Source organism: Rhynchophorus ferrugineus, unplaced genomic scaffold (assembly GCF_030347505.1).
Source record: "Rhynchophorus ferrugineus isolate W39M unplaced genomic scaffold, kcgeb_rfMv2 rfM9, whole genome shotgun sequence".
Lineage (NCBI taxonomy): Eukaryota > Metazoa > Arthropoda > Insecta > Coleoptera > Curculionidae > Rhynchophorus > Rhynchophorus ferrugineus.
Window position 1 is genome coordinate 37,202,809 of NW_027472588.1, and position 22,857 is coordinate 37,225,665.

Genomic DNA, 22,857 nt, shown 5'->3' on the forward strand with positions numbered 1-22,857 from the left:
GCTTTTCTGTACATACGTCATCTAACATCAACTCTGAGTTTTAGTTTATTTTGTCTTTGTCCTATAACTCAATTATAATCAAAATAAAATAATTTAAAAAAATTATCAAATATAATTTATTTTAACATTATAGTACATCCAAAAACTACAGTTAATTATACAGCCACAATAGTTTATAGGTTAGAGTTCTAACCTCTTATTACTAATGTTTTCAAGAATTTTGCATAAGTTTGACAATCGGACGACTTTGACAGTCTTCGAACTTATCAGACAGCATTATGTCTCTTTTTAACTAGAATAAAATGAGAAGGAAAATATTGTCTGACTCCAAAACGATTTGGCAAATTGCGACAGGCAATACGTTAAACATGTTGATGATATTTGTACAAAAAAAGTTGGGATTTGATAGACAAGAAAATACTAATCGAAATAAAATAATTGAACAAATATGATTTATTTTAACATTATAGTACATCTAAAAACTACAGTTAATTATACAGCCGCAATAGTTTATAGGTTAGAGTTCTAACCTCTTATTACTAATGTTTTCAAGAATTTTGCATAAGTTTGACAATCGGACGACTTTGACAGTGTTCGAACTTATCGGACAGCATTATGTCTCTTTTTAACTAGAATAAAATGAGAAGGAAAATATTGTCTGATTCTAAAACGAATTTGCAAATTGCGACAGGCAATACATTAAACATCTTGATGATATTTGTACAGAAAAAGTTGGAAATTTATAGACAAGAAAATACTAATCGAAATAAAATAATTGAACAAATATGATTTATTTTAACATTATAGTACATCTAAAAACTACAATTAATTATACAGCCGCAATAGTTTATAGGTTAGAGTTCTAACCTCTTATTACTAATGTTTTCAAGAATTGACAACCGGACGACTTTGACAGTCTTGTTCGGCTACATGTTCGAACTTATCAGACAGCATTATGTCTCTTTTTAAATACAATAAAATGAGAAAGAAAATATTGTCTGATTCTGAAACGAATTTACAAATTGCGGCAAGCGATACATTAAATATCTTGATGACGTGTGTACAAAAAAACTTTGGATAGACAATATCTAAAAATATTATTTATTACCATTACAAATCCGAATCCATCTTTCTTCGATAAGATGTGTCAAATTATTAATGAAGACTCTTTCGCTGCTTATTTTCATTCATTAATTTTATCCATATAATAAATTTTAAGTTCACGCTTGATATCACTAAAGATATTCGGGACCAGCTAAGACATTCGATTCTCAACTGTCAACAACTAATACTACGGTAGTAGGCTATGTTTGGGGATGGAACTTGATTTTCTAATCTATGTGTAAGCAAGAGAGTTGTGTTGTTTCCAGAGTCCGAATTTACCTTTACCCGCATCTTCTAACGATGTGGACGAAATGCGGCTGCAGATTTATATCCTGAAATATCCTGATAATTTAAACTGTCCAAAACGCTTTGCTATTTCAATTTCTTCGTTTATTTATATTTATTATTACCTCATTATATTCAAATTAAGACAATACTAGAAGTGAGCCTTAATTGGTGATATTATTCAATCGCCCAACTCACCACAGACGCAATTTTTGAAATATTCATCATCACGGCTTTGCGTGGTTTCATAAGACACATCTTTTGATAAATATATTTTTGACATAATATAGACTAAGGTACCGTTCACGTACTTCTAGTTTGGACAGCTTCCCTTTTCATTAAATTCCTCTTCTTATTTCCAGTGATAGTTTGTTAGATCTTCAGAATTAGATTTGATGCTAGTTGAATTAGTTTTATTGTATTTCATATGTTTATTTGAGGGGGTGTGCTCTTTTGATGAATGGTATGTTCTAGATATAAACTTTAGAATTAGAATATGAGTGGTTTAGAAGTTGCAACAAAAAATTAACTTCGTAGTTTTAATATTCTATGTGGAGGTAATCCACAAATCTAATTCTGTATCGTAAAAAACTTAGAGTATAGCTTGTTGATTTATTTCTAAGGATTTAATTCAGGTGTTCATATAATTTTGTCCACCCCCTGTATATATATCATCTTATTTATATATGGATTTTTACATATGTAGAGGTAACAAACCTCGTTGTTCATTCATTTTTACAATACCTGGATATTATAGAACATAAAAGCATAGTATTTCGACTCTAGTCGGTATGATTAATGGGTTTACTACCACTTTATCACTTCGTATAACTGGTCTATCCAATTACATCGCCGTCTGGTGTGGGTGGTTTTGTGAATTTCGTTTTTTCTCCCGGCTTTTTGTCAGCATAAATCATACACTAAATGCCAGGTGGTTTGTAGCCTATGGCCAATAAAAATCCGACGGGTAACTAACAATAATAACTATACCGCTAAACCTCATTTTTAATATGCGTTAAGTTTAGTAAGTGTTACAATGTGGTAAGATATGACCACATGGCGGGCACTGTGGGCAAATAAATTATGCATCTTATTACACGTTGGACCTAGAGTTTGCCTCAAAAAGGTCTATAAGTTATTTGTTACTATATTGAGAGGTTATTACTCGGTATAAATGGTGAAAGGTATACATATATAATCGTAGTTATAAATATAATCTTTGGTTTTAAAATAACTATGGACGTATGTCTCTCAAATATCTATATCTCAAGGAAAAAGTGATTTCAGTTTTTCCTAATCGATGGTCATAAAGTCTAAAAAGACTTTTTAAAAGTTTCGCAGAGTAACTTTAAATGTATATCACTGATGCTCTCAACTTCTATCTGTTAATAGATTACTGTGGGATTTTCAGAGAGCTTGGTGAATTTGTTTGTTTTGTTGCTGACATTGCCTGCCTCTTGAATTTTAACAGAAATGGAAAAAGCATCACCGAAGCCAATTCTTACCTTTACTATAATCTTCAAACAAATTCCTGTTTTCCATAACAATATACAAAATTATAACATTTTACTAATAAACATAGCTTATACAAATATAGTCTATTCAAAGTCTTTTTGTGCATACGTCATCAAGTTGTTTAATCTATTGCCTGCCGCAATTTGTAAATTGGTTTTAGAATCAGACAATATTTTCCTTCTCGTTTTATTCCAGTTAAAAAGAGACACAATGCTGACTGACTAGTTCGAACACGTAAACGAATGAGCTTGTCAAAGTCGTTCGGTTGTCAGACGTATGCAAAATTCTTGAAAGCGATAGTGATAAGAGGTTATAACTCTAACTTATAAACTGTTCTGGCTGTGTGATCGACTAGTTTTTAGATGTACTATAATGTTAAAATAAATTATATTCGATAACATTTTTGTACAATAATTTTATTTAAATTAGAATTTTGTTATATGTCAAAGCCAAACTGAACTAAAACTCAGAGTTGATGCGGCAACATTGCTGCGTTTGATGGGACAATTTAGATGACGTATTTACAAAATAACTTTGAACAGACAATATATATTCGACTTCCTGCGGCTATTTTGCTCTATTAAATAATAAATAATTATATTAGCTCAACAAAATTTAAAATATAAAAATAACCTAAAATTACATTCTTACCACAACTCTTGTTGTGGAGACGTGGCAGTGAAATATGTCAAGCTATTTTATAGTAAATTTGCATGAGCAGTTCGGGCCAATCAATACACCCGATGTAATTCTTTTACTTTCGTCTTCCAGAACCAAAGTTTACTCAAGTAAAAGCTATTTCATATTTTTATTCTCGAAAAATGATAAGCAGAACAGGTGCAGAAAATTGTATATAGTTTAAGGTGTTGAGTACTTGAGTGTTGAATGTTCATTGAAACAGTACTATATATTAAAACAGTACTTCATTATTAATTAATATTCTCGATGAAACACGCTTCTAGCATCACAGCTATTTGTATAACAATGAACGCACGTCGCTGAACAATCAATAAAACACCATTTTCTATATTTTAACCCACCGGCAACAATCCCAAACCAATTTTCGAACTTTCCATAGTAGAGAAACGAATTTTCCCCATTGAATATTGATGGAAATTTTGATCGATTATCAATATTTTACGGCGAGATACACAGAAACGTAATAAAATGGCCTCATAAAAGAACAACACGAACTACGTCGGATATAACGAAATGTTTCTATCGAAACATATCGAATGAAAATATTATTGTTCTGATATTTTATCGGCCTTATTGCCTCGCTGAATATATATGCCGAAAAGCGATTTCAAACGATATATTGGACTCGGTAATCTTGGATTTATGGAAGGAAATAATAAAAACAGAAAAACATTCGAAGGAACGTATCTTTTGAGGCTATCCACGGATCGATTCATATTTTGCTACCCAGACAGGTCATGACTCATATATCGGAACAAGTAGTAATCAGAGGCACAAAGGTCTGGGGAATACGGCAGGTGGAGTAGCACTTTCCAATTTAATGTTTCCGTTGGTTTTGCAACATGTGGTCGAGTATTGTTATACTGAAGAATAACATTATTCGTATTCCGGCAGCTTTTCTGCCAGTGCTTTGCCAAACGCAACATTTGTGATCGACAGATGCTCCATTGATGGTTTTATTAAGTTTGCGCAGCTCATAGTATAAGACCAAACTGATCCTACGAAGTTTAGAGCACTAACTAGCTGTTGGTGTTGATTTATGGTATTTGACCACGGTGCCTATGCTTTTTTCATTTCAGATTATCGCAATTGATCCATTTTTCCTCACCAATAACAATATGACCCAAGAAATATTGCAAATGTCTCTTGGCTTCATACAACACAAAATATCCAACTTTTTGGATCATTGTCATGTTATTGAAATGATTGCAAATGGTTTCTTGTATTTCTCCCAACAATAATGCATAATCTTCTTGTACTTTAAATGGATCACCATCGAGTAATGCCTTCAGATCCACGTCTTCAATTTTTTTTGGCTGTCCGGAACAGTCTTGGCCATTGGTTTAAAAATCACTACTTTTAAATCGTCAAAACCAGTATTCGCATGTTAAAGTCGATGGAGCATGGTTGCTATAAGCTTCACACAGCATTCGATGACCTTCAGTCACTTTTTTTTCAATATGAAGTAAAGAAGTAAGACTCCCAACAAATTCAACTTACTCGTCACCAATTGAGTATTAACATTTCTGAAACTTTTCGTTAGAACAAGATAACGATGAACGAATTACTGACTGTTTTCCATAAAATAATAAAGCGTAGTGAGATAATCAGAGTGGACCAAATGACGACAGAAACTGTCAATATCGATGTGGAAACATTCTTTCAAAAGCTTTATTTACGCCTCACATAAATGCTGATTTTTAGTCAATTCGTATGGTAGTCAGTTCCTTTTAGATTTTTCCCATCGCATATAAACATTTGGAATCAGCTGATTCATCATCTGCTAAACTGTCTGAAAGTTCTTTGAAAGTTTGAACTCACTTTTCGTCCAATAAATATGACAGAGTCGTCCTCAAACTTTTTTGCTCCTTCGTTGTTCCCATGTCGATCTTTTACCACTTTTTAAACGTTGAAACCAGAACTGACAATTGTAATATAGCGGAGCAGCACTATCGAAAAGTGTGCTAAAAGTGTTTAATGTGTTCCGTTTGCAGATTTCTTCAATTGAAACAACAGAAGTAATGAATGTCGAAAAACAACTTTGAGCGTTCCCTGATTAGCATAATCGTATACTGAATAACTCAGTAATATTTAATTGGAAAATGGTATTTTTTGTAGAGAAATATCGAACGAAGACCATCGAACTATAGCGTTGAAAATATAACAAATATTAATAAAATTTGAAAAATGTAAATCATATTTTCTTAGATAATAAACAGTACCTTCGCCATTTTAGCATCATTATATCAGAATACATATCATTAATTATGTTTTTTTTTCAGTGTGCAAATATGTCTGCCACAAAGTGTGTGAAAGCAAGGTAAGTACATAATTTTAATAACGTCTTAGTAAATTACATAGTGCTATTGTTATATATTATACAGTTTGAGCATAAAGGGTTTTAATGTCCTCTGCTATGAAAGTATCACCTTACACATACCTGTAAATAACAGGAAGTTTGTTGACTTCTTCTGTATGTTATAATAACTATAATTTAAAAAGAATGTTAGGCAGGTCGTAGAAGTAATGATGCATGCAATGAGAATGTTTCACACGTTTATTTATATTCTTAGGGAATTTTATACATATTATTATACCATCTTATTAATTTTTTCTTATTATCTTGAAATAATTAAACAAAACCTTTCTTTAAGTAAATATTTTAATTTTTTTATAAAATCATTTGTATTTAGTTCAAATGTTAAAGTAATTCTACTATTGTTAAATAATGTTTTACACGATATTTTCTTTAAAAATAGTTTGGTCTCAAATCTGTCAAATAAGCTTAACATTTCTAGAAACACAGTAGTTTTATGACCCTCGGTTTAGTACTGTTTATTCTCTGGTAGATCCTACTGTATATACATTAATACTTGAATGTTTATATAGCGTTTTATGAAATATAACGGAATGCAAGTAATATACTGCTTGGATTATTTACTTCCTGAAGAATGTAGTGTTTAATTTTAGATAACAGAATAAATGAAATATGTAACAATGGTGTATAAACTTTAGTGGAAAACGAAAAAATGCGGAAAATACTATGAAAGCATCAAATATATCTAAAAAAGTGAGGATATAATGACTGAAATCCTTTGACTCTGCTTGACGCATTCGCCATAACGTCAATATCAATCACAACCGAAAAGTTCTGGTTGTACGCACATACGCTAAAATTTACGTAATTTAAACGAAACAAAAAACAACCGTTAGTTTCTGATGTGATAATTTTCGTTTTTATTCTCGGAGACAAGGGACCTGTGTACTTTTATAATGTCAACACTTTCTCAGAACGGATTTTTTTGTTTGATTAATGTCCTTATTACCCAGACTTATATACGTTTATTGCTTTTGTACTGGGCGTGAGCGCGTAGATAACGGCGTCGAAATTGAAACCGAAGCCTAGCCGCCTAATTAATTACATAAAAGGAAACTATATGGGGTCTTATTTCTTGTCAGGTCTTAGAAAAAAACTGTGATTTTCACCAGAGACCACAAAAAAATATATCACGGGATTTCATATAAGAAAACATGTAATCACGAATTTCGTTTTTGTGGCATTTCAATAAAAATAGGTTACATTCGTATAAACCTCTTCAATTATTTGTTTAAATTAACAATTTAGTTAATTAATTTGAATAATTTGACGAAAATTCAATATTTATTTGCAAGTTATATGAATATGCTGATAAAAAAAATTGTTTTGGGAAAAAAAATTGGAACTTTTTTAAGGCATCTAAAAAGCAATCTTTCAGATATCCTCAAAGTACTTATACTCCGCGACAAAACTTTAGCACACTATATAAATTTTTCATTTCAACTCTTAATAAAAATGAATTCTGATCTTTTAGATTCTACAATTCATGTAAATGTTACAAACTGTTTTAACTCTTCCAATTCGTAAGCCAGAATCTATAAGTAAACAATAAATTTACCGCCCTATCGACGCGACAAAACTATAGCACAATTAGGTAAAAAAATGATCTGACCAATATTTTAAATTTGTATTTCAGTAATGGATACGTTTCATATAGATTCGTTTTATCATAGAATGTTAAAATAATGTTGATGTATATTTTTCCCCTCTTTTTGGGCAGCATTTTTCGGGTTAGTTTATCGTTTAAGTACATAGCACCACCTGGAGCAAATACAATTATGGTTGAAGACATGGCGCATTAAAGCCAATGAATCAAAATTCACGCATATAACGTTTACCCTGCGTAGAAGAACATGTCCACCAGTGAATATCAATCATCGTCAACTCCCCCAAGCAGAGCATGTTAAATATCTTGGTATGCATTTAGATCGACGCCTAACCTGGAAGAAGCACATACTCTCTAAACGGAAACAACTGGGACTAAAATTATATCAAATGTATTGGCTCATTGGGCGCAAATCCAAGTTATCATTAGATAACAATGTATTGCTGTATGAGTCTATACTCAAGCCCATTTGGACATATGGAATTCAACTATGGGGTACCGCTAGCAAATCCAATATATCCATCATTCAACGGTTCCAAAATAAGGTGTTGCGTGCCATTGTTGATGCTCCGTACTATATTTCAAATAAAGTGATACAACGCGATATTCCTCTAGAACCTATAACGAGTGTAATTCAACGTGTTTGTGTGAAGTACTTCGAAAGAGTGTCAGTGCATCCCAATGTACTCGCTAATCAGCTAAATATGCGACGTGATAGTAAAGTGCGGAGACTAAAACGTTTAACACGACCTGATCTGATTCCTGGACTTATGTAGACTTTAGAATAAGCATTAGAATAAGACTAATTAATTAAGATAATATTTTATACAGAAGATTGCTTAATGAAGTGAATTTCTACATGCCATGTATATATAATATAGACAGAAGAAATACTTATTGCCAATAGGGCAGATTGTGGACTCACGAAGAGTAATAAAAAAAAGTACATGGCAGGTGCTAGCGTACCCCAATAATTATCAATTAAAATCAAATGAGGGCTGGCTGTGTGTTCTGAACAATAGTTTTTAATAAATATCGCAGCATTGTCTTGCTAAATATATAATTTTCATCAATTTATTATAACTTAATCTAATATATATATATATATATATATATATATATAAAATACTATCATACCAGGTGGTCGATCAAATTCTGCAGATTGTTTATTATATTCGTGGCAGCACCGTCACGAAACAGGAACACAGTGAGAGTGATAACCAGAAGAACGATCGGCCGTCAGCTTGAAGCCATCAGATTACCAACAATCCATTTGACCCAGTCAACAATAATCCGAGTGTATCCTGCGGTGGTTCGTTATTTGCGGACCATCATCGGATCGCCATAAATATAATCTCGGAATACGTTGAGGTGAATCAGAGTTACTGTTGCTGCGTATTTTTACGCACATATGCACTTACAGCGTTACATATATGGACAGAAATAGTACGAATCTTATTTCGTCTCAGTTATCTAATAACTACGCCATCATGTTAACCAATGCCCGTCAGCCACGAGATTTCTTTGGCAGACAGATAGAACATGTTAAATTCAGCTACATCTTGAAGATACGCCTGTCCATCATCATTATATTTATTGATCTAGTTAAGAACTCTCTTGACGGATTTAATATTGGACCAGCTGCAGTTATAAAACAAATAATAATTTCTACTTTATTTTCTATTGTATAACACATTATCTAAGTTCTCGGTATGGGGTTACTGGGAGACCATCAAGATGTAGTGTATGATTGGTTTATTTTACACATGCTCATTTCGATAAATTAGTAATTAATAACTGATTTATTATATATAGTAAAAAAATTACAGTGTGGTTATTTGTTTTGATTTTTTATTAATAATGGATGAAATTATTTTCAATAGGTAATTTTCAAAGCTCATATAATGGCAGAGATTGTAAAATATAACTAGTTAACTAACACTGTTTGGTATGATATGCTAAATTTGTATATATCAATACTGACATTGTTCTTAATGGTTATTAAAATTAGTTATTTGTGAGGATGTACATTTTATATGAATATATGAGGAATGAATACTGACACTGTTTCAGACAATATTATACATATTTAGAATATACAAAGGAAAAATATAAGGTTACCACATAAGAAACCAGGCATAGAAGGTACATTTAAACCACACAAGTGGTGTAAAAAAAGTAAACATCCAAAGAATTATGTCATTAATAACAGGTCATTTGAAAAGTCCTCGTCCTACCATAGTAAAACACATTTTTTGGCAAAATTAGTTTTAGAGCAGTTGTGAAGATTACGGTGGATGAGGAGGCAATTCGAAACCCAATTCATGGATTTTTGACATGATGTACTCTCTTGGTGAAGCAGCACATTCTTTTTCTTCAAATGTGATTTCGCCCTTCAAACGGTCCAATAACGCTATGTAATAGTCGCTGTTGATGATCCTTCCTTTCTTAAGGTAGTCAATGAAAATCATTTCATGCGCATCCTAAATACAGATATCATAATCTTGCCAGTCGACTGTTACGTTTTCCCACACTTTGGTTATTTTGGTTGTGTAGTTTATTAGGTTATTTTGTTAATCGCATGCAGTCCACTCGGATGACTGTCGATTGGACTTCGGAGAGAAACGATGGAGCCATGTTTCATCCATTGTCGCATATCGACGCAAATATTCAGGTTTATTACCCTTGATATCATCAAATACTGCTCCCGAATCATCAATTCGTCGTTGTTTTTGGTCAAAAGTGAGCTCGCGCCGCTCTCACTTTGCACAGTGCTTTCTTATATCTAAATATTCCTGAATGATATGGTGTACATGTTCAGTTGATAACTTTAAAGTGTCACCTATTTCATTCAATTTCAATTTATGGTCACTTAAAATCATTTTGTGGATTTTTTTAATGTTTTCGTCGCTAACAACCTCTTTTGGGCGTCCACTGCGTTCACCGTCTTCGGTGCTCATTTCACCACGTCTAAACTTAGCATACCAATCCGTGATGGTTCATTTTCCTGGGGCAGTGTCCGAAAACTCGGCATCAAGCCAAGTTTTTGCTTTAACTGTATTTTTACCTTCAAAAAGCAATAGTTTATCAAAACGCCAAATTTCTTTTTACCGAGATTTTAACAATAATAAAAGTAGCTTCACTCAAAATGCTATAATTCACAAAATAATAATCCGACAGCTATCAAATTTATACACGCATCTTTTGATGGTTATGGCTAACAAAAAAGGCTTATGGATACAATTCTAGTAGCGCCATCTATGCGTCAGGCCGGGGACTTTTCAATTGATCTGTTATGTGAATAGACGCAATTGAGAATATCGATGCTGATATTTCGATATTGAAATATATTAAATTTGATATCAGTATGAGTTTGTTTCTCTCGATTTTCTTAAGGTTTCAATAGCTATGTTAAATTTTTTATTTATGTTATTTAGGGAAGAAAAAATATATGTTAGTAAATTTAACTTTTTTCAACTTTCAATTCCATTTATTGTTAAAAAATTTTGATAATTGTAATGACGTTGTGGTGAATTATAAAGAATTCCTTGAATATTTTTTTCTTCAAAGAGAAGCGTTATCTCAATTTATTTCTCAACTACATACACGCCTATAAACTATAAAATCTTTATACATAACCAAACAAAACACATGTGGCCTTTTCCATCACAAAAAAAGAACGTGGCCGAAAGATTTAGAGTCTCCATCATCATAACCGATTGCTATAAATTGCAAAATATTTATTGAAAGATTTACCAGCGCCTGTCGTATTTGCCAAATACAAGAAGTTGATTTCTACTTGCTGCGATTTATAATATCCTCACTGTTTTGTATACCTATATTGTACCTATCTGAGCAATACTTCAAATAAAATGAAGATACCAAGAACAGTTTCGTGTATTCCAGAGTTTCTGTTTATATTTCTGCTATTGATATTTTAATAATGAAAAAATAAATATCGATGATCAAACATTTTATTTAATGTTTTTCAAAGTATTTCTCGAGAAATCCTATGCAATTTTCCATGCTTTGTAACCTGTTTTCGTAGTCCTTTTTCCAATCCAATTGGGAATAATAAAAAAGTCACTGGATGCAAAATCAGAACTGTATGGCGAGTGACCCATCAATACTATTCATTTTTGAACACTTGCATTGGTCTCATGGAGAATCACTTGTATCTTCTTCGACTTTTTTTCGAATTTTTCCGAAGATTTATATGAAACAACTGTCCATATGTTGTTCAACGTAGTCCATATGTTGCTTGAATCGTACTGTCGCTTCATGCCTGTTAATGCCGAAGAACAATTAACTAGTCCTTCATCCATGAGAGTTATATTCATCACGAGCGTAGATGTTATACAAGCTTTTAGGGTACATTGAACGTATTTTGTTAACAAATCGTTGCATTCATGGAGCCATTTTAAGCATTTGTCATGTCAGTGTTGCTTACCATACTAGCCTTCAAGGATGCCTCAGTTTAGCTCCATGTCCCATGACTATCATGCTTCATCAACAGATATCACGTAGAGCATCGAAATGTTCTGGCACAACAACCAATTTTGGATGACAGATCGCGCCTAATAACACTTAATGCTGCCAAGGTCAGAACTAATAAATAACAACCCTTGTAGCTTCCTAATATCAATTATTTTTCCGATCTGATTCTATAAACTGCTGGAAACTTGCATAAATACTCTTTCGTTAAAAAATTATAGAGAAAAACTACAGAAAAACATTTTTTTTTCATTAAATTCATTCATCTTCGTTTCATTTTCTCGTACGCAAAAATATCAAATAAAAAATCAGTTAAATTGGAAGTATGAGATTTACGTATAATGAGGACCTTGAGTTTTGCTGTAAATATTTAATTGTTAAGTAAATTTATATTTTTAATTTCTCAACATTTTGGATAACTGTATACTCCGACTGTCTTTTTTATAACATTTGATATGTTTTATATTATTATCTATATTTACTGTGTATTTTGTGATAAAATGTGTTAGTTAGTTAAACGAGTTGCATATTTTTATGTATGCCAGTTAAACAAATAGTCACAGGGCGTCCTGCCTTTATGGAGCACAGGCCTCAACTCGACATCGTTCTGAAGACTAGTTTCTACGTTTGTAAATAAATCAGTTCGCGTTTGTAAGCCGAATAGTTCGCCGGTTCAAAGCCATTTCGACAATTGTTGTTTGGAGTATTCAGTATCAATGTACGAAGCACAAATGGTAATATTGTTTTTTAATAATAATTTAAGGTAGAGTAACTCGATATATACAAAAATGTTTTTCTAATTTGTGCAGATAAATTTCTTAGTAATATTAACATAATTAATTCATATTGCCTTGCTATTAATCCGTAGCCTTTTCTCATATTTTGTAATCGCTATTTTATAGTGGAACAGATTCCCACAATCGTAAATTTCGTTGTATCCATGGAATCTGGATTCATTTTCTGATATTTGTTTAATATTTACGAATAACCGATAGCTATAAATTGCAAAATATTTATAGGAAGGTTTACCAGCGCCTGTCGTATTTGCAAAACACAAGAATTATTTCTATTTGCTGCGATTTATAATATCCTCACTGTTTCGTCTACCTTTCTGAGTAATACTTCATATAATATGAAGATACCAAGAACAGTTTCATGTATTCTAGAGTTTCTGTTTATATTTCTGCTATTGATATTTTGATAATGAAAAAATAAATATTAATGATCAAATATTTAATGTTTTACAAAGCATTCGTCGGTAACAACAACCTCTTTTGGGCGTCCACTGCGTTTAACGTCTTCGGTGCTCATTTCACCACGTCTAAACTTAGCATACCAATCCTTGATGGTTGATTTTCCTAGGGCAGTGTCCGGAAACTCGGCATCAAGCCAAGTTTTTGCTTCGACTGTATTTTTTCCCTTCAAAAAGCAATATTTTGTCAAGTCGCGAAATTCCTTTTTATCCATTATTTTCACAATTACAAAAGTTGCTTCCTCAAAATGCTATAATTCACAAACTGATGATGCGACAGCTGTCAAATTTATACCCGCATCTTTTGGGGCTTAGGGCTAACTAAAAATCGTTTGGATTTAATTCGAGTAGCGCCATCTATGTGTCAGCCCGGCGACTTTTCAATAGACCTTTTACAGTACAGCTGAGTAAGCGAATCCTTAAGCTCACATTGATAGGAATTTTTGTCAAGTTATGGTAAATTATAGATAATAATATTATATATTGAAGAGTGGTTAAAGCATACAAAAATTATAATATTACATAATTTTTTCTGTTTATTTGTTATTCGCAGATTATAATAATAATGAACGTAAAATAAGACACAGTTTCGCCTGCAAAAATGTCCAAATCTTTTAATTATAATCTAGAGAGTATATCGTGGACTATCAAACGTTGAACTGCATCACCGTTTAGCAATAAACAAACTGGATTGTTTTCAATATATGCACCGATAAGACCAAATAAATTATTACTCATCAGCAAAAAAAAAGTGTTCCATTTTAAACTTCGACCTGTGGACTTGGATATTATATTGGAACATGATAAACGTCAAAGCACTTAACGTTATTTTTCGTCAATCGGTAAATATTTGTTTAAACGGTATCGACAACGAGTTATTAATGTAAACAAGGACAGGTTCTCTTCGATGCTAATTAATAATACACGGGCAGATCGAAAAATATAAATAAAAGTGCAAGTCGATTGCAATCAATCTATTCTATGTTCCGTTTATTTTTCACGATTGTACGTGTGTTGGTGGTTTAACCAATATTGTTTTAGTTGAAGCCTCAGGAATGTTATTACAGAGTATGAAGAACACTTTCTTTGAAGTTCCTCATTCAGTGACAATAGGACAGAAACCTATTTGAGTATGCGTTTAAAAATAAAGTGTACGTAATCTTATCACTATAGACAAAAGTTGTTGTAAGTTGGTATTTTAGTCGAAGCCATTTAGGAATCTACAAATTAGCCAAAAATCTTTAACATAATTTTTGGGGATTTTATAGGATCATATTAGAAGAATAGTTTTTAATTTTAATGTTGAATAAAATCTCAGTAACATTACTAAACTTCTGGCCTAATTTAAAATTAAGTTCCTCTTCATATCTGAAATTATATTCTAATTTTCAATTATATCTCTAAATATATTAATTTGGTCTGTAGTTGAGTGTTTTCTGAAACCAAATTGATATGCTGGGATAATATTGCTACACTCTATTAGCAGGTTCAGTATTAGGTAGAAAATAAAAGGTAAAACAATAAACTCATTACTGTTATAATTAACTATAACTTATTAAACAGACTTTTTATATAAGAGTTCCCCAAAATAACATCTATTAGTTTAACATATTAGTTACACACTAATTTATTCGCTGATTCACTGTCTATTATATTAATTTACTTTTAAACAGAGGCCATATAAGTTAAAAGCTCAACCAGAAAAATATATATTTAGCAATTAAACGATAGTATTGTTGAATGACTTCTTTTTTCCTTATGTTACAATTAAGATTTATATTTTTTATTTATATGCAAAAATCAGTATGTTGTATATAACAGTTAAGTTTTATCTTAATAATAATATCCGAAAAATGTTTTTTAAATATAATAACGGCTATTTGAAAGTAAATAAAATTAGATATATTACAAATGTTATATTTTATTACAAATTAACTCTATAAGAGTCATAAATATATGTAAGTTTTGAAATTAGATTAATTCCTTATAACAATATAATGTTATTTACGTAGCTTCTCATGGACTCTTAATTTAATTGTTTGACAATTGATTCTCTTGATTTTGAAGGACCTTATTCTAGAACATTTGAATACTAAATTGTTTGTTCATTCATAAAGTCACTAAAAGTTTCATATCAAAAAGTCTACAAGAGTATCTGTAAAACAGTACAGTAAGTAGTAAAACATAAGTAGATAAATATACTGCATATATTAAATAACTCAAGAATACGAATAAGAATAAGAATAAGAAAAAAATCTTAAAATCATATAATTAACAGTTAGGTTAGATTGTTTAACAGTTGTTTGCATTAATGCTTCGCACTGGCACCAATAGATATCGCTGATCAAAGTGTATACAAACAACTATATTTTATATGACGCATATTTATGTATGATGTATATGTATATATGATGTGTCTTTATATATGATGTGTTTATATATGACGTGTTTATATATGATATATTTGTATGTGGTATATTTATGTATGACATATTTATATATGATATATTTATATATGACATATATTTATATATGATGCATATTTTTCTATTATATATATTAATGTACGGTTTGCAATAAAGGAGGGCAAAAATCTTCTGCCATCGGAAACTATTAAACGAGGCGAGAAAGAAATTAAGAGGATCGGGTAACATTTTTACTCATTTATTAACGTCTTAAAACGGGAAATAATAAAGTTTTGTCACTGACAAAACATTCGCTAATGGATCCGTGTACTCAGCAAAGTAAACGTTTCTGTTCCTCCTCTGGAAATAATTAATCACGTTTCGTCTCGTTCCTTCTTTCGCCTTGTCGTTGACGGTCTTACCATCCGAGATTGCGGTTTGCTCGCGACTTCTCTCAAGACAAATTATATTTTTTTGACGTCGACCTCTTCAGAATCATCTGGATTATGCATAATAACCGCTTTCGTCGAAAGAAATAGATTGATAGACGTTTGAACTGAAATGAGAATTATATAAATTAAATTATAATCCATTTTGATATTTCAACTTGGCCTACCATGAAAATTAAATATTTTGTAATAGTTTTGGATGTAAACACAATTGATAAAGCCATTGTAGCCTCTATGGACCTCTCTATAAAAAAAATCAACGTTTCCTGTATAGAAATATTAAAACAGGATAATTTCCACCAGCTCACAACTAAATGAAGCTTCGGTCTCTCTAAGAAAACACTCTATGTGACATAAGACACTCAATAAGTCTCAGCTTACTTAAAAAAACACATTTTTTCATAATGTTCATGAAAATAATTTACTTTAAAACTGATATGTTAATTTCAATGTTCTTCTAGGCTTGATGCCTAGACATTACAATTGAAAAATAAATAAATATGACAAAACATTAATATATTTGTATAGGTTAGAAGAATGAATTATTTTGTAATAGTTTTGGAGATAAACACAATTGATAAAGCCATGGTAGCCTCTCTGGACCTCTCTATAAAAAAAATCAACGTTTCCTGTATAGAAATATTAAAACAGGATAATTTCCACCATCTCACAACTAAATGAAGCTTCGGTCTCTCTAAGAAAACACTCTATGTGACATAAGACACTCAATAAGTCTCAGCTTAGATAAAAAAAACACATTTTCTCATAATGTTCATGAAAATAATTAACTTCGAAACTGATATGTTAATTTCAATGTTCTTCTAGGCTTGATGCCTAGACACTACAATTGAAAAATAAATAAATATGACAAAACATTAATATACTCGTATAGGTTAGAAGAATGAATTATTTTGTAATAGTTTTGGAGATAAACACAATTGATAAAGCCATTGTAGCCTCTATAGACCTCTCTATAAAAAAATCAACGTTTCCTGTACAGAAATATTAAAACAGGATAATTTCCACCATCTCACAACTAAATGAAGCTTCGGTCTCTCTAAGAAAACACTCTATGTGACATAAGATACTCAGTAAGTCTCAGCTTAGATAAAAAACACATTTTCTCATAATGTTCATGAAAATAATTTACTTCAAAACTGATATGTTAATTTCAATGTTCTTCTAGGCTTGATGCCTATTATTTGATACCTTTGTTGCTGATATTTTTTATTCCAACGGGTAGTAGTAACCACTATTAGATGTGGATCCACTTTGAAAATATATCTTTATCGATATATTTAAGATCTCAGCTATCTCACTAAACTTCACCTCTATTATCTCTAGCGCTTTCTAAATTTAATTTGTGAACACTTTTGTGTTAAACATTTTCGTGCTTTGTGTTTTTCTTCCGCTAGAACAACTGCCGATGGTATATTTAATTGGAAATATAATGTTAGACGGAAAGCAAACCGGGGTAGACCCAAACTCAAAGAATTGTACTGTTTAGTAGGAAGGCCTAAGATTAAATAGATTGGTTTATAAGTCAGGTATAAAGACCATTTGGAGTTGAGAGTTGACCAACGTTGCCAAGGCAACATTACCAATAAAAATATTCACATCCCATTTCATTCTGCATGTTTTTCGATCAATGTATGGTTTAAATTGATGATTTCTTGTCGGTAGTGATCACTATTACTTGTCTCGCCAGGGTTCAATAGTTCGTAATACACCACGCCACTCTGGTCCCACCAAATACGGAGCAATTTTTCATTTGCCTGTCGTCTTTCCATCTTTCGAAGTTTCGCCATTACTCGTACCACACCTCACATGTTTTTGAGGTCAGAGCATGTTCACTATAAGTTTATACCAGCAAACGATGACTTTCAGCGACGTTTTACTTTTGATTTAATGAGAAAAGTGATAAACAAGTGTACGTTTTCAGGCACGAAACTTGACATTTTCCATGAGGTATAAATCTATGACGGTGTTGCTTTCGCAAAATATAACATGTATATCTTAGAAGCTTAATATCAGTCCAATAATATGACATGTGTGTTAAATCATAACATTGCATACTTAAGCCTAACCATAGTTGTTAGAAAAACCGGTAATGACTTTCCGGTACCCCTGGTAATCATTCTTTTGGCTCAATAAGGCGCTTATCACAGTTGTCATCGTGAATAAGTTCAATTTACCGACGTATTCAAATTACGCTCTCAATATAAGATCTGCAAGATAAATCGTCAACATTTGATATATGAAATGAACAATCGACTCTATTATGCTAAAGAATTCGACCGAAAAAAGAGTCGATTTACAAAGAAGTTGGGTCGTATGTCTCTCGTTGTGTCCGGATAAATAATGTCCCATCAACGTCGAGAAGGAAGATGGCAAAAGGCCGTTTTAGTTCGGATGCTTTTACGGCCACGCGCGAATAAAAACTCACATTTGTTAGACCGTTTTTCATTTCGGTAGGCCGCGCTTTGGGACACTCGTTACTAGTTGGCTTCATGAAGTTTTATGTTAGTCGAGCGCTCTAGTCTTTTTTCCGAATAGTAGAGTGTGTAGGTCTCTAAACAACGTCGACGCCAAATCGAATTTTGTCGTCGTTACGGCTTTTACGAACCTTTCATTTTGTTTTTAAAACATTTTGGTAATCGTACGTTACAGCTGCAATAAATATCGTATAATTTCAACATTAATTTCATAGCATTTCAGAAAAGAATTGGACAAAGGGTGTGAGAATAAAACACGGATTTTTAGATAAATATTTTTATTATTATTTATTATAGGAATCTAGTAAATTAAGACTAATAAGCTCTTTGTTTTTATCCTAATTTGCTACGATTTTAAAGTTATAAAGCACGCTAAACACTTTGGGATGAACATCTGTACCATTATCTTTAATGTTTACTGAGTTTTATTTATAAATTCATTGAACTAAGATCAAAAGATTTTACTGTCTTTAGTCTTCTGACTAAGCCATCATTATCTAGGGGCTGAAGAACCTCAACATAGATGTGCTGATAGAGTCTCTGATCATGCCTTAGAGCATAGTCAGGACAGTTTCAGGACTTGTGGGTAAAGCAAAAGTTTATTAAAACAGGTCAATTGAAAACTCCCCGGACTACCGTTTAGTAGTTTTTTTTTATTCAACACAATTCGCAATCAAGGGTGATACACTGATTATAGCGACTCTTCGAAACTTTCCGATACCATTTTTGTAGTACGATTTGTCCTTTGTTTCAAAATAAGCCTCAGTTTGGGCGATCACCTCTTCATTGGACGAAAATTTCTTCCCAACGAGTATTCTTTTGAGATCTGAGAATAGGAAATAGTCGCTGGGTGCCAGATCTGGAGAATACGGTGGATGAGGAAGTAATTTGAAGCCCAATTCACGGATTTTTGCCATCGTTTCCACTGACTTGTGACACGGTGCATTTTCTTGGTGAAGCAGCACTTTCTTTTTCTATGAATGCGGCCGTTTTTCAGCGATTTCGTCCTTCAAGCGGTCCAATAACGCTATGTAATAGTTGCTATTGATGGTCCTTCCATTTTGAAGGTAGTTAATGAAAATTAGTCTATGCGCATCCCAAAGTACAGACGCCATAAACTTGCCAGACGACTGTTGCGTTTTCTCACGCTTTGGGGCGGGTTCATCGTGTGCGGTCCACTCGGATGACTGCTCCGAATCATCAATTTTTCTTTGCTTTTGGTCAAGTGAGCTCCCGCGACACCCACTTTGCACAGAACATTCTCATACCCAAATATTCGTGAATGATATGATGTACACAATCAGTTGATATCTTTAGTGTGTCTGCTATTTCATTCAATTTCAATTTACGGTAATTCAAAATCATTTTGTGTATTTTATAAAATGTTTTCGTCGGTAACGACCTCTTTTAGGCGTCCACTGCGTTCACCGCCTTCGATGCTCATTTCAATACGTTTAGACTTAGAACACCAATCCTTGTTGGTTGATTTTCCTGGGGCAGTGTCCTGAAACTCGGCATAAAGTTTTTGTTTCAACTGTATTTTTGCCTTTCAAAAACCAATATTTTGTCAACTCGTGAAATTTCTTTTTATCCATTTTTTCACAATAACCAAAATTGCTTATTCAAGATGCTATAATTCACAAATTAATGATCCAACCGCTGTTAAATTTATATACGCATCTTTTGAGGGTTAAGGCTAACTAAAAAACATATGGATTTAATTCTAGTAGCGCCATTTATGTGTCAGGTTGGGGACTTTTTAATTGACCTGTTATTCCATTGCTTCGAAATCAGTATATATCTGTGGCGATCGCCACGACCCTTTAGGCCACCACGTTTTCATCAACAAGTACAAAGGTTGTCAACGCCGGTGGATTGGTACCATGCAGTTCCAGGGTATAAAAGACTACTTACTTCCTCTACCTAACCTAATATCCTGTCAATTCTCCCGTCGACCACATGTATCACTCAATATCGAAATAAACAAGTGATTATTAAACCGTTCTCGTGCAAATTCCTTCCAAAAATAGTAGTGAGTGTTCTGACAAATAATCGCAGCGGCAGCCACACATTTCGACCGACTGACCGACCCGACGAACATTCCAAACATATCAATACCAAAATTTATGAAATATAACTTGTCATAATCTATGAAGAAGTGATTTAAATTTGATTTTACTGGTTTTAAGGTCTTAAGTTATTGTTTTTTAACATTAGAGATATAGCTACATTGAAGTCTGATATTTCTAGGTTCTGTTGAACATAAGTTTCTGAGGCCTGAAAGTCTCCCAGCAGCAACAAAACAATTCTTACCAAATTATTTCAGCTATCTCGTCTTGGTCAATAAGCTCTTAGTTACACAGTAGTAACTTAAATCGCTCTGATTGGAGTTCAAATTATCTTAAAGTGGTGAATTTCGTAATTTTATTTTATGAAATAAATTATTTGTCTCGCTCTAAGTAAATGTGTGTGAGTTAGTGTGATAAAATAAATTTCTCGAAATCCATTTCATAACATATATAAATATTTTTCTTGATATCCGCTAAATTGTCAATAAAATCAGGTGTAGTAATAACTAGTTAGAAATATGTTCAGATACATAGTCTAAAAATAATATTTTCCTATTTGTAACTTTAGCGAAAATATAAAATAATTTTTCTAGGTAGTAATAAAATCCACTGCACGTTTTTAAAAGCAGGTGCCATAAATGCAATTCTAAGATCACCATTGTAAATATTAGTATTTTCAAGGTTTTTGTTTGGGCTTGACAACGTACCCAGAAATCATTTATTTCAATATTTACGCCATTAAAATATAAAATTACATAAGAAATAATATGATCAATCATAACTCTTCAAATTTTTGTTTGTATACAAAAATAAGATTATAGTTGTTATCAGAAAAACGGAAAAATAGAAAACACCCACATATGTATTTCAACATTTATGGAACTTGAAACGAAACAACTTTTCATTAACACACACACAGAGTGCGTGAGTTTCGTATTATAATAAATCATTTGAGTATAATTTCATTGCAATATCTTCCGAAAAACACATTTTTTGATTATAATAATGATGAGGATTTAACATATTATAATATATAACTCATAAATTTCGTGTCACCATAAAAACCAAAAGAATTAATGTATGCTGTTGTATGAGCAGTCTTTAATAGATGTTAAATATAACGTAGCCTAGACAATGTCAAACAGCTTTCTCAAGGACATGGAAGGATTGTAACTGCAATATAAAAGCAAATACTTGTATAAAAATATTGAGTAAACCCATAATGTGGAAAGTCTACGATGCATTTGGTTTCAAGCACAATAGAAATAATGTAATAATATATATATATATATATATATATATATATATATATATATATATATATATTTTGAAGTCCTTCGTAGAGATTTGAAGGGGTAAAGTTTCTCCAAGTAATCCAAACAATTATAAGAACGAAATTGTTATTTTCGATATTCTTTAAGGTTAAAAAGTTTGTTGGAGAATGTAGAGTGGTAATTACAATATTTTAAACAATACCCATGTTAGTTAGATTAATTAATCATTGGTAATTTTAATGTACATGTTACACTATATTTATGGCAACTGTAATTAACTAAATTGTAAAATTAACGAATCATTAACATAAAAACATCATTAGTCGAAACACGAGAATTAATATCATAAATTCATATAACATAAATGTTTAAATTATATAATTAATAGCCTAGTAATACAGAACAATTATTTTAAATGTTATAAGAACCAATATCAACGTGTAAATAACTTCTAAGCATGCTTTTGCTTATTAATAATTCCAAATATTTTTATTTACAGCAACAATCTTGAAGTTTGATCTTCATAGTAAAAGCCACAAATATATTTAATTCTGAATATTTCACAGGAATAAGAGATTCATGAAAATTTAAGTATAAAACAATTTTGCTCAATATGAATGTTGTACTTTCTCATAATCGTAAGTACTCATTGAATTTTAATGAAATTTTATTGTTTTAAAGTACATTTCTCCAGGTATTGAATATATTTTTTTTCTAAAAACATTCATACGCTGCTTCTGTTTATAACTTAGAACAAAAATATATTTCTTAATTTAGATTATTTTGGATTTATTAGTTATCTAAAACCCCATTCATTATAACAAAAATCAATA

The 22,857-nt window shown here is 31.8% G+C and overlaps 1 protein-coding gene across 12 annotated transcripts in view; it reads left to right on the forward strand.

The window, feature by feature from the left end:
• by (focal adhesion protein tensin) overlaps positions 1-22,857 on the forward strand; it is a 449,419-nt gene that overhangs the window by 188,437 nt on the left and 238,125 nt on the right. For 11 of the 12 annotated variants that reach the window (XM_076414748.1, XM_076414751.1, XM_076414757.1 and 8 more), the window contains exon 3: positions 5,886-5,923. In XM_076414748.1, the coding sequence (XP_076270863.1) occupies positions 5,886-5,923 (38 nt within the window). Of the gene's footprint in view, positions 1-5,885; positions 5,924-12,781; positions 12,815-22,857 lie in introns of those variants that run through there. The other variant, XM_076414756.1, reaches the window with a different exon arrangement.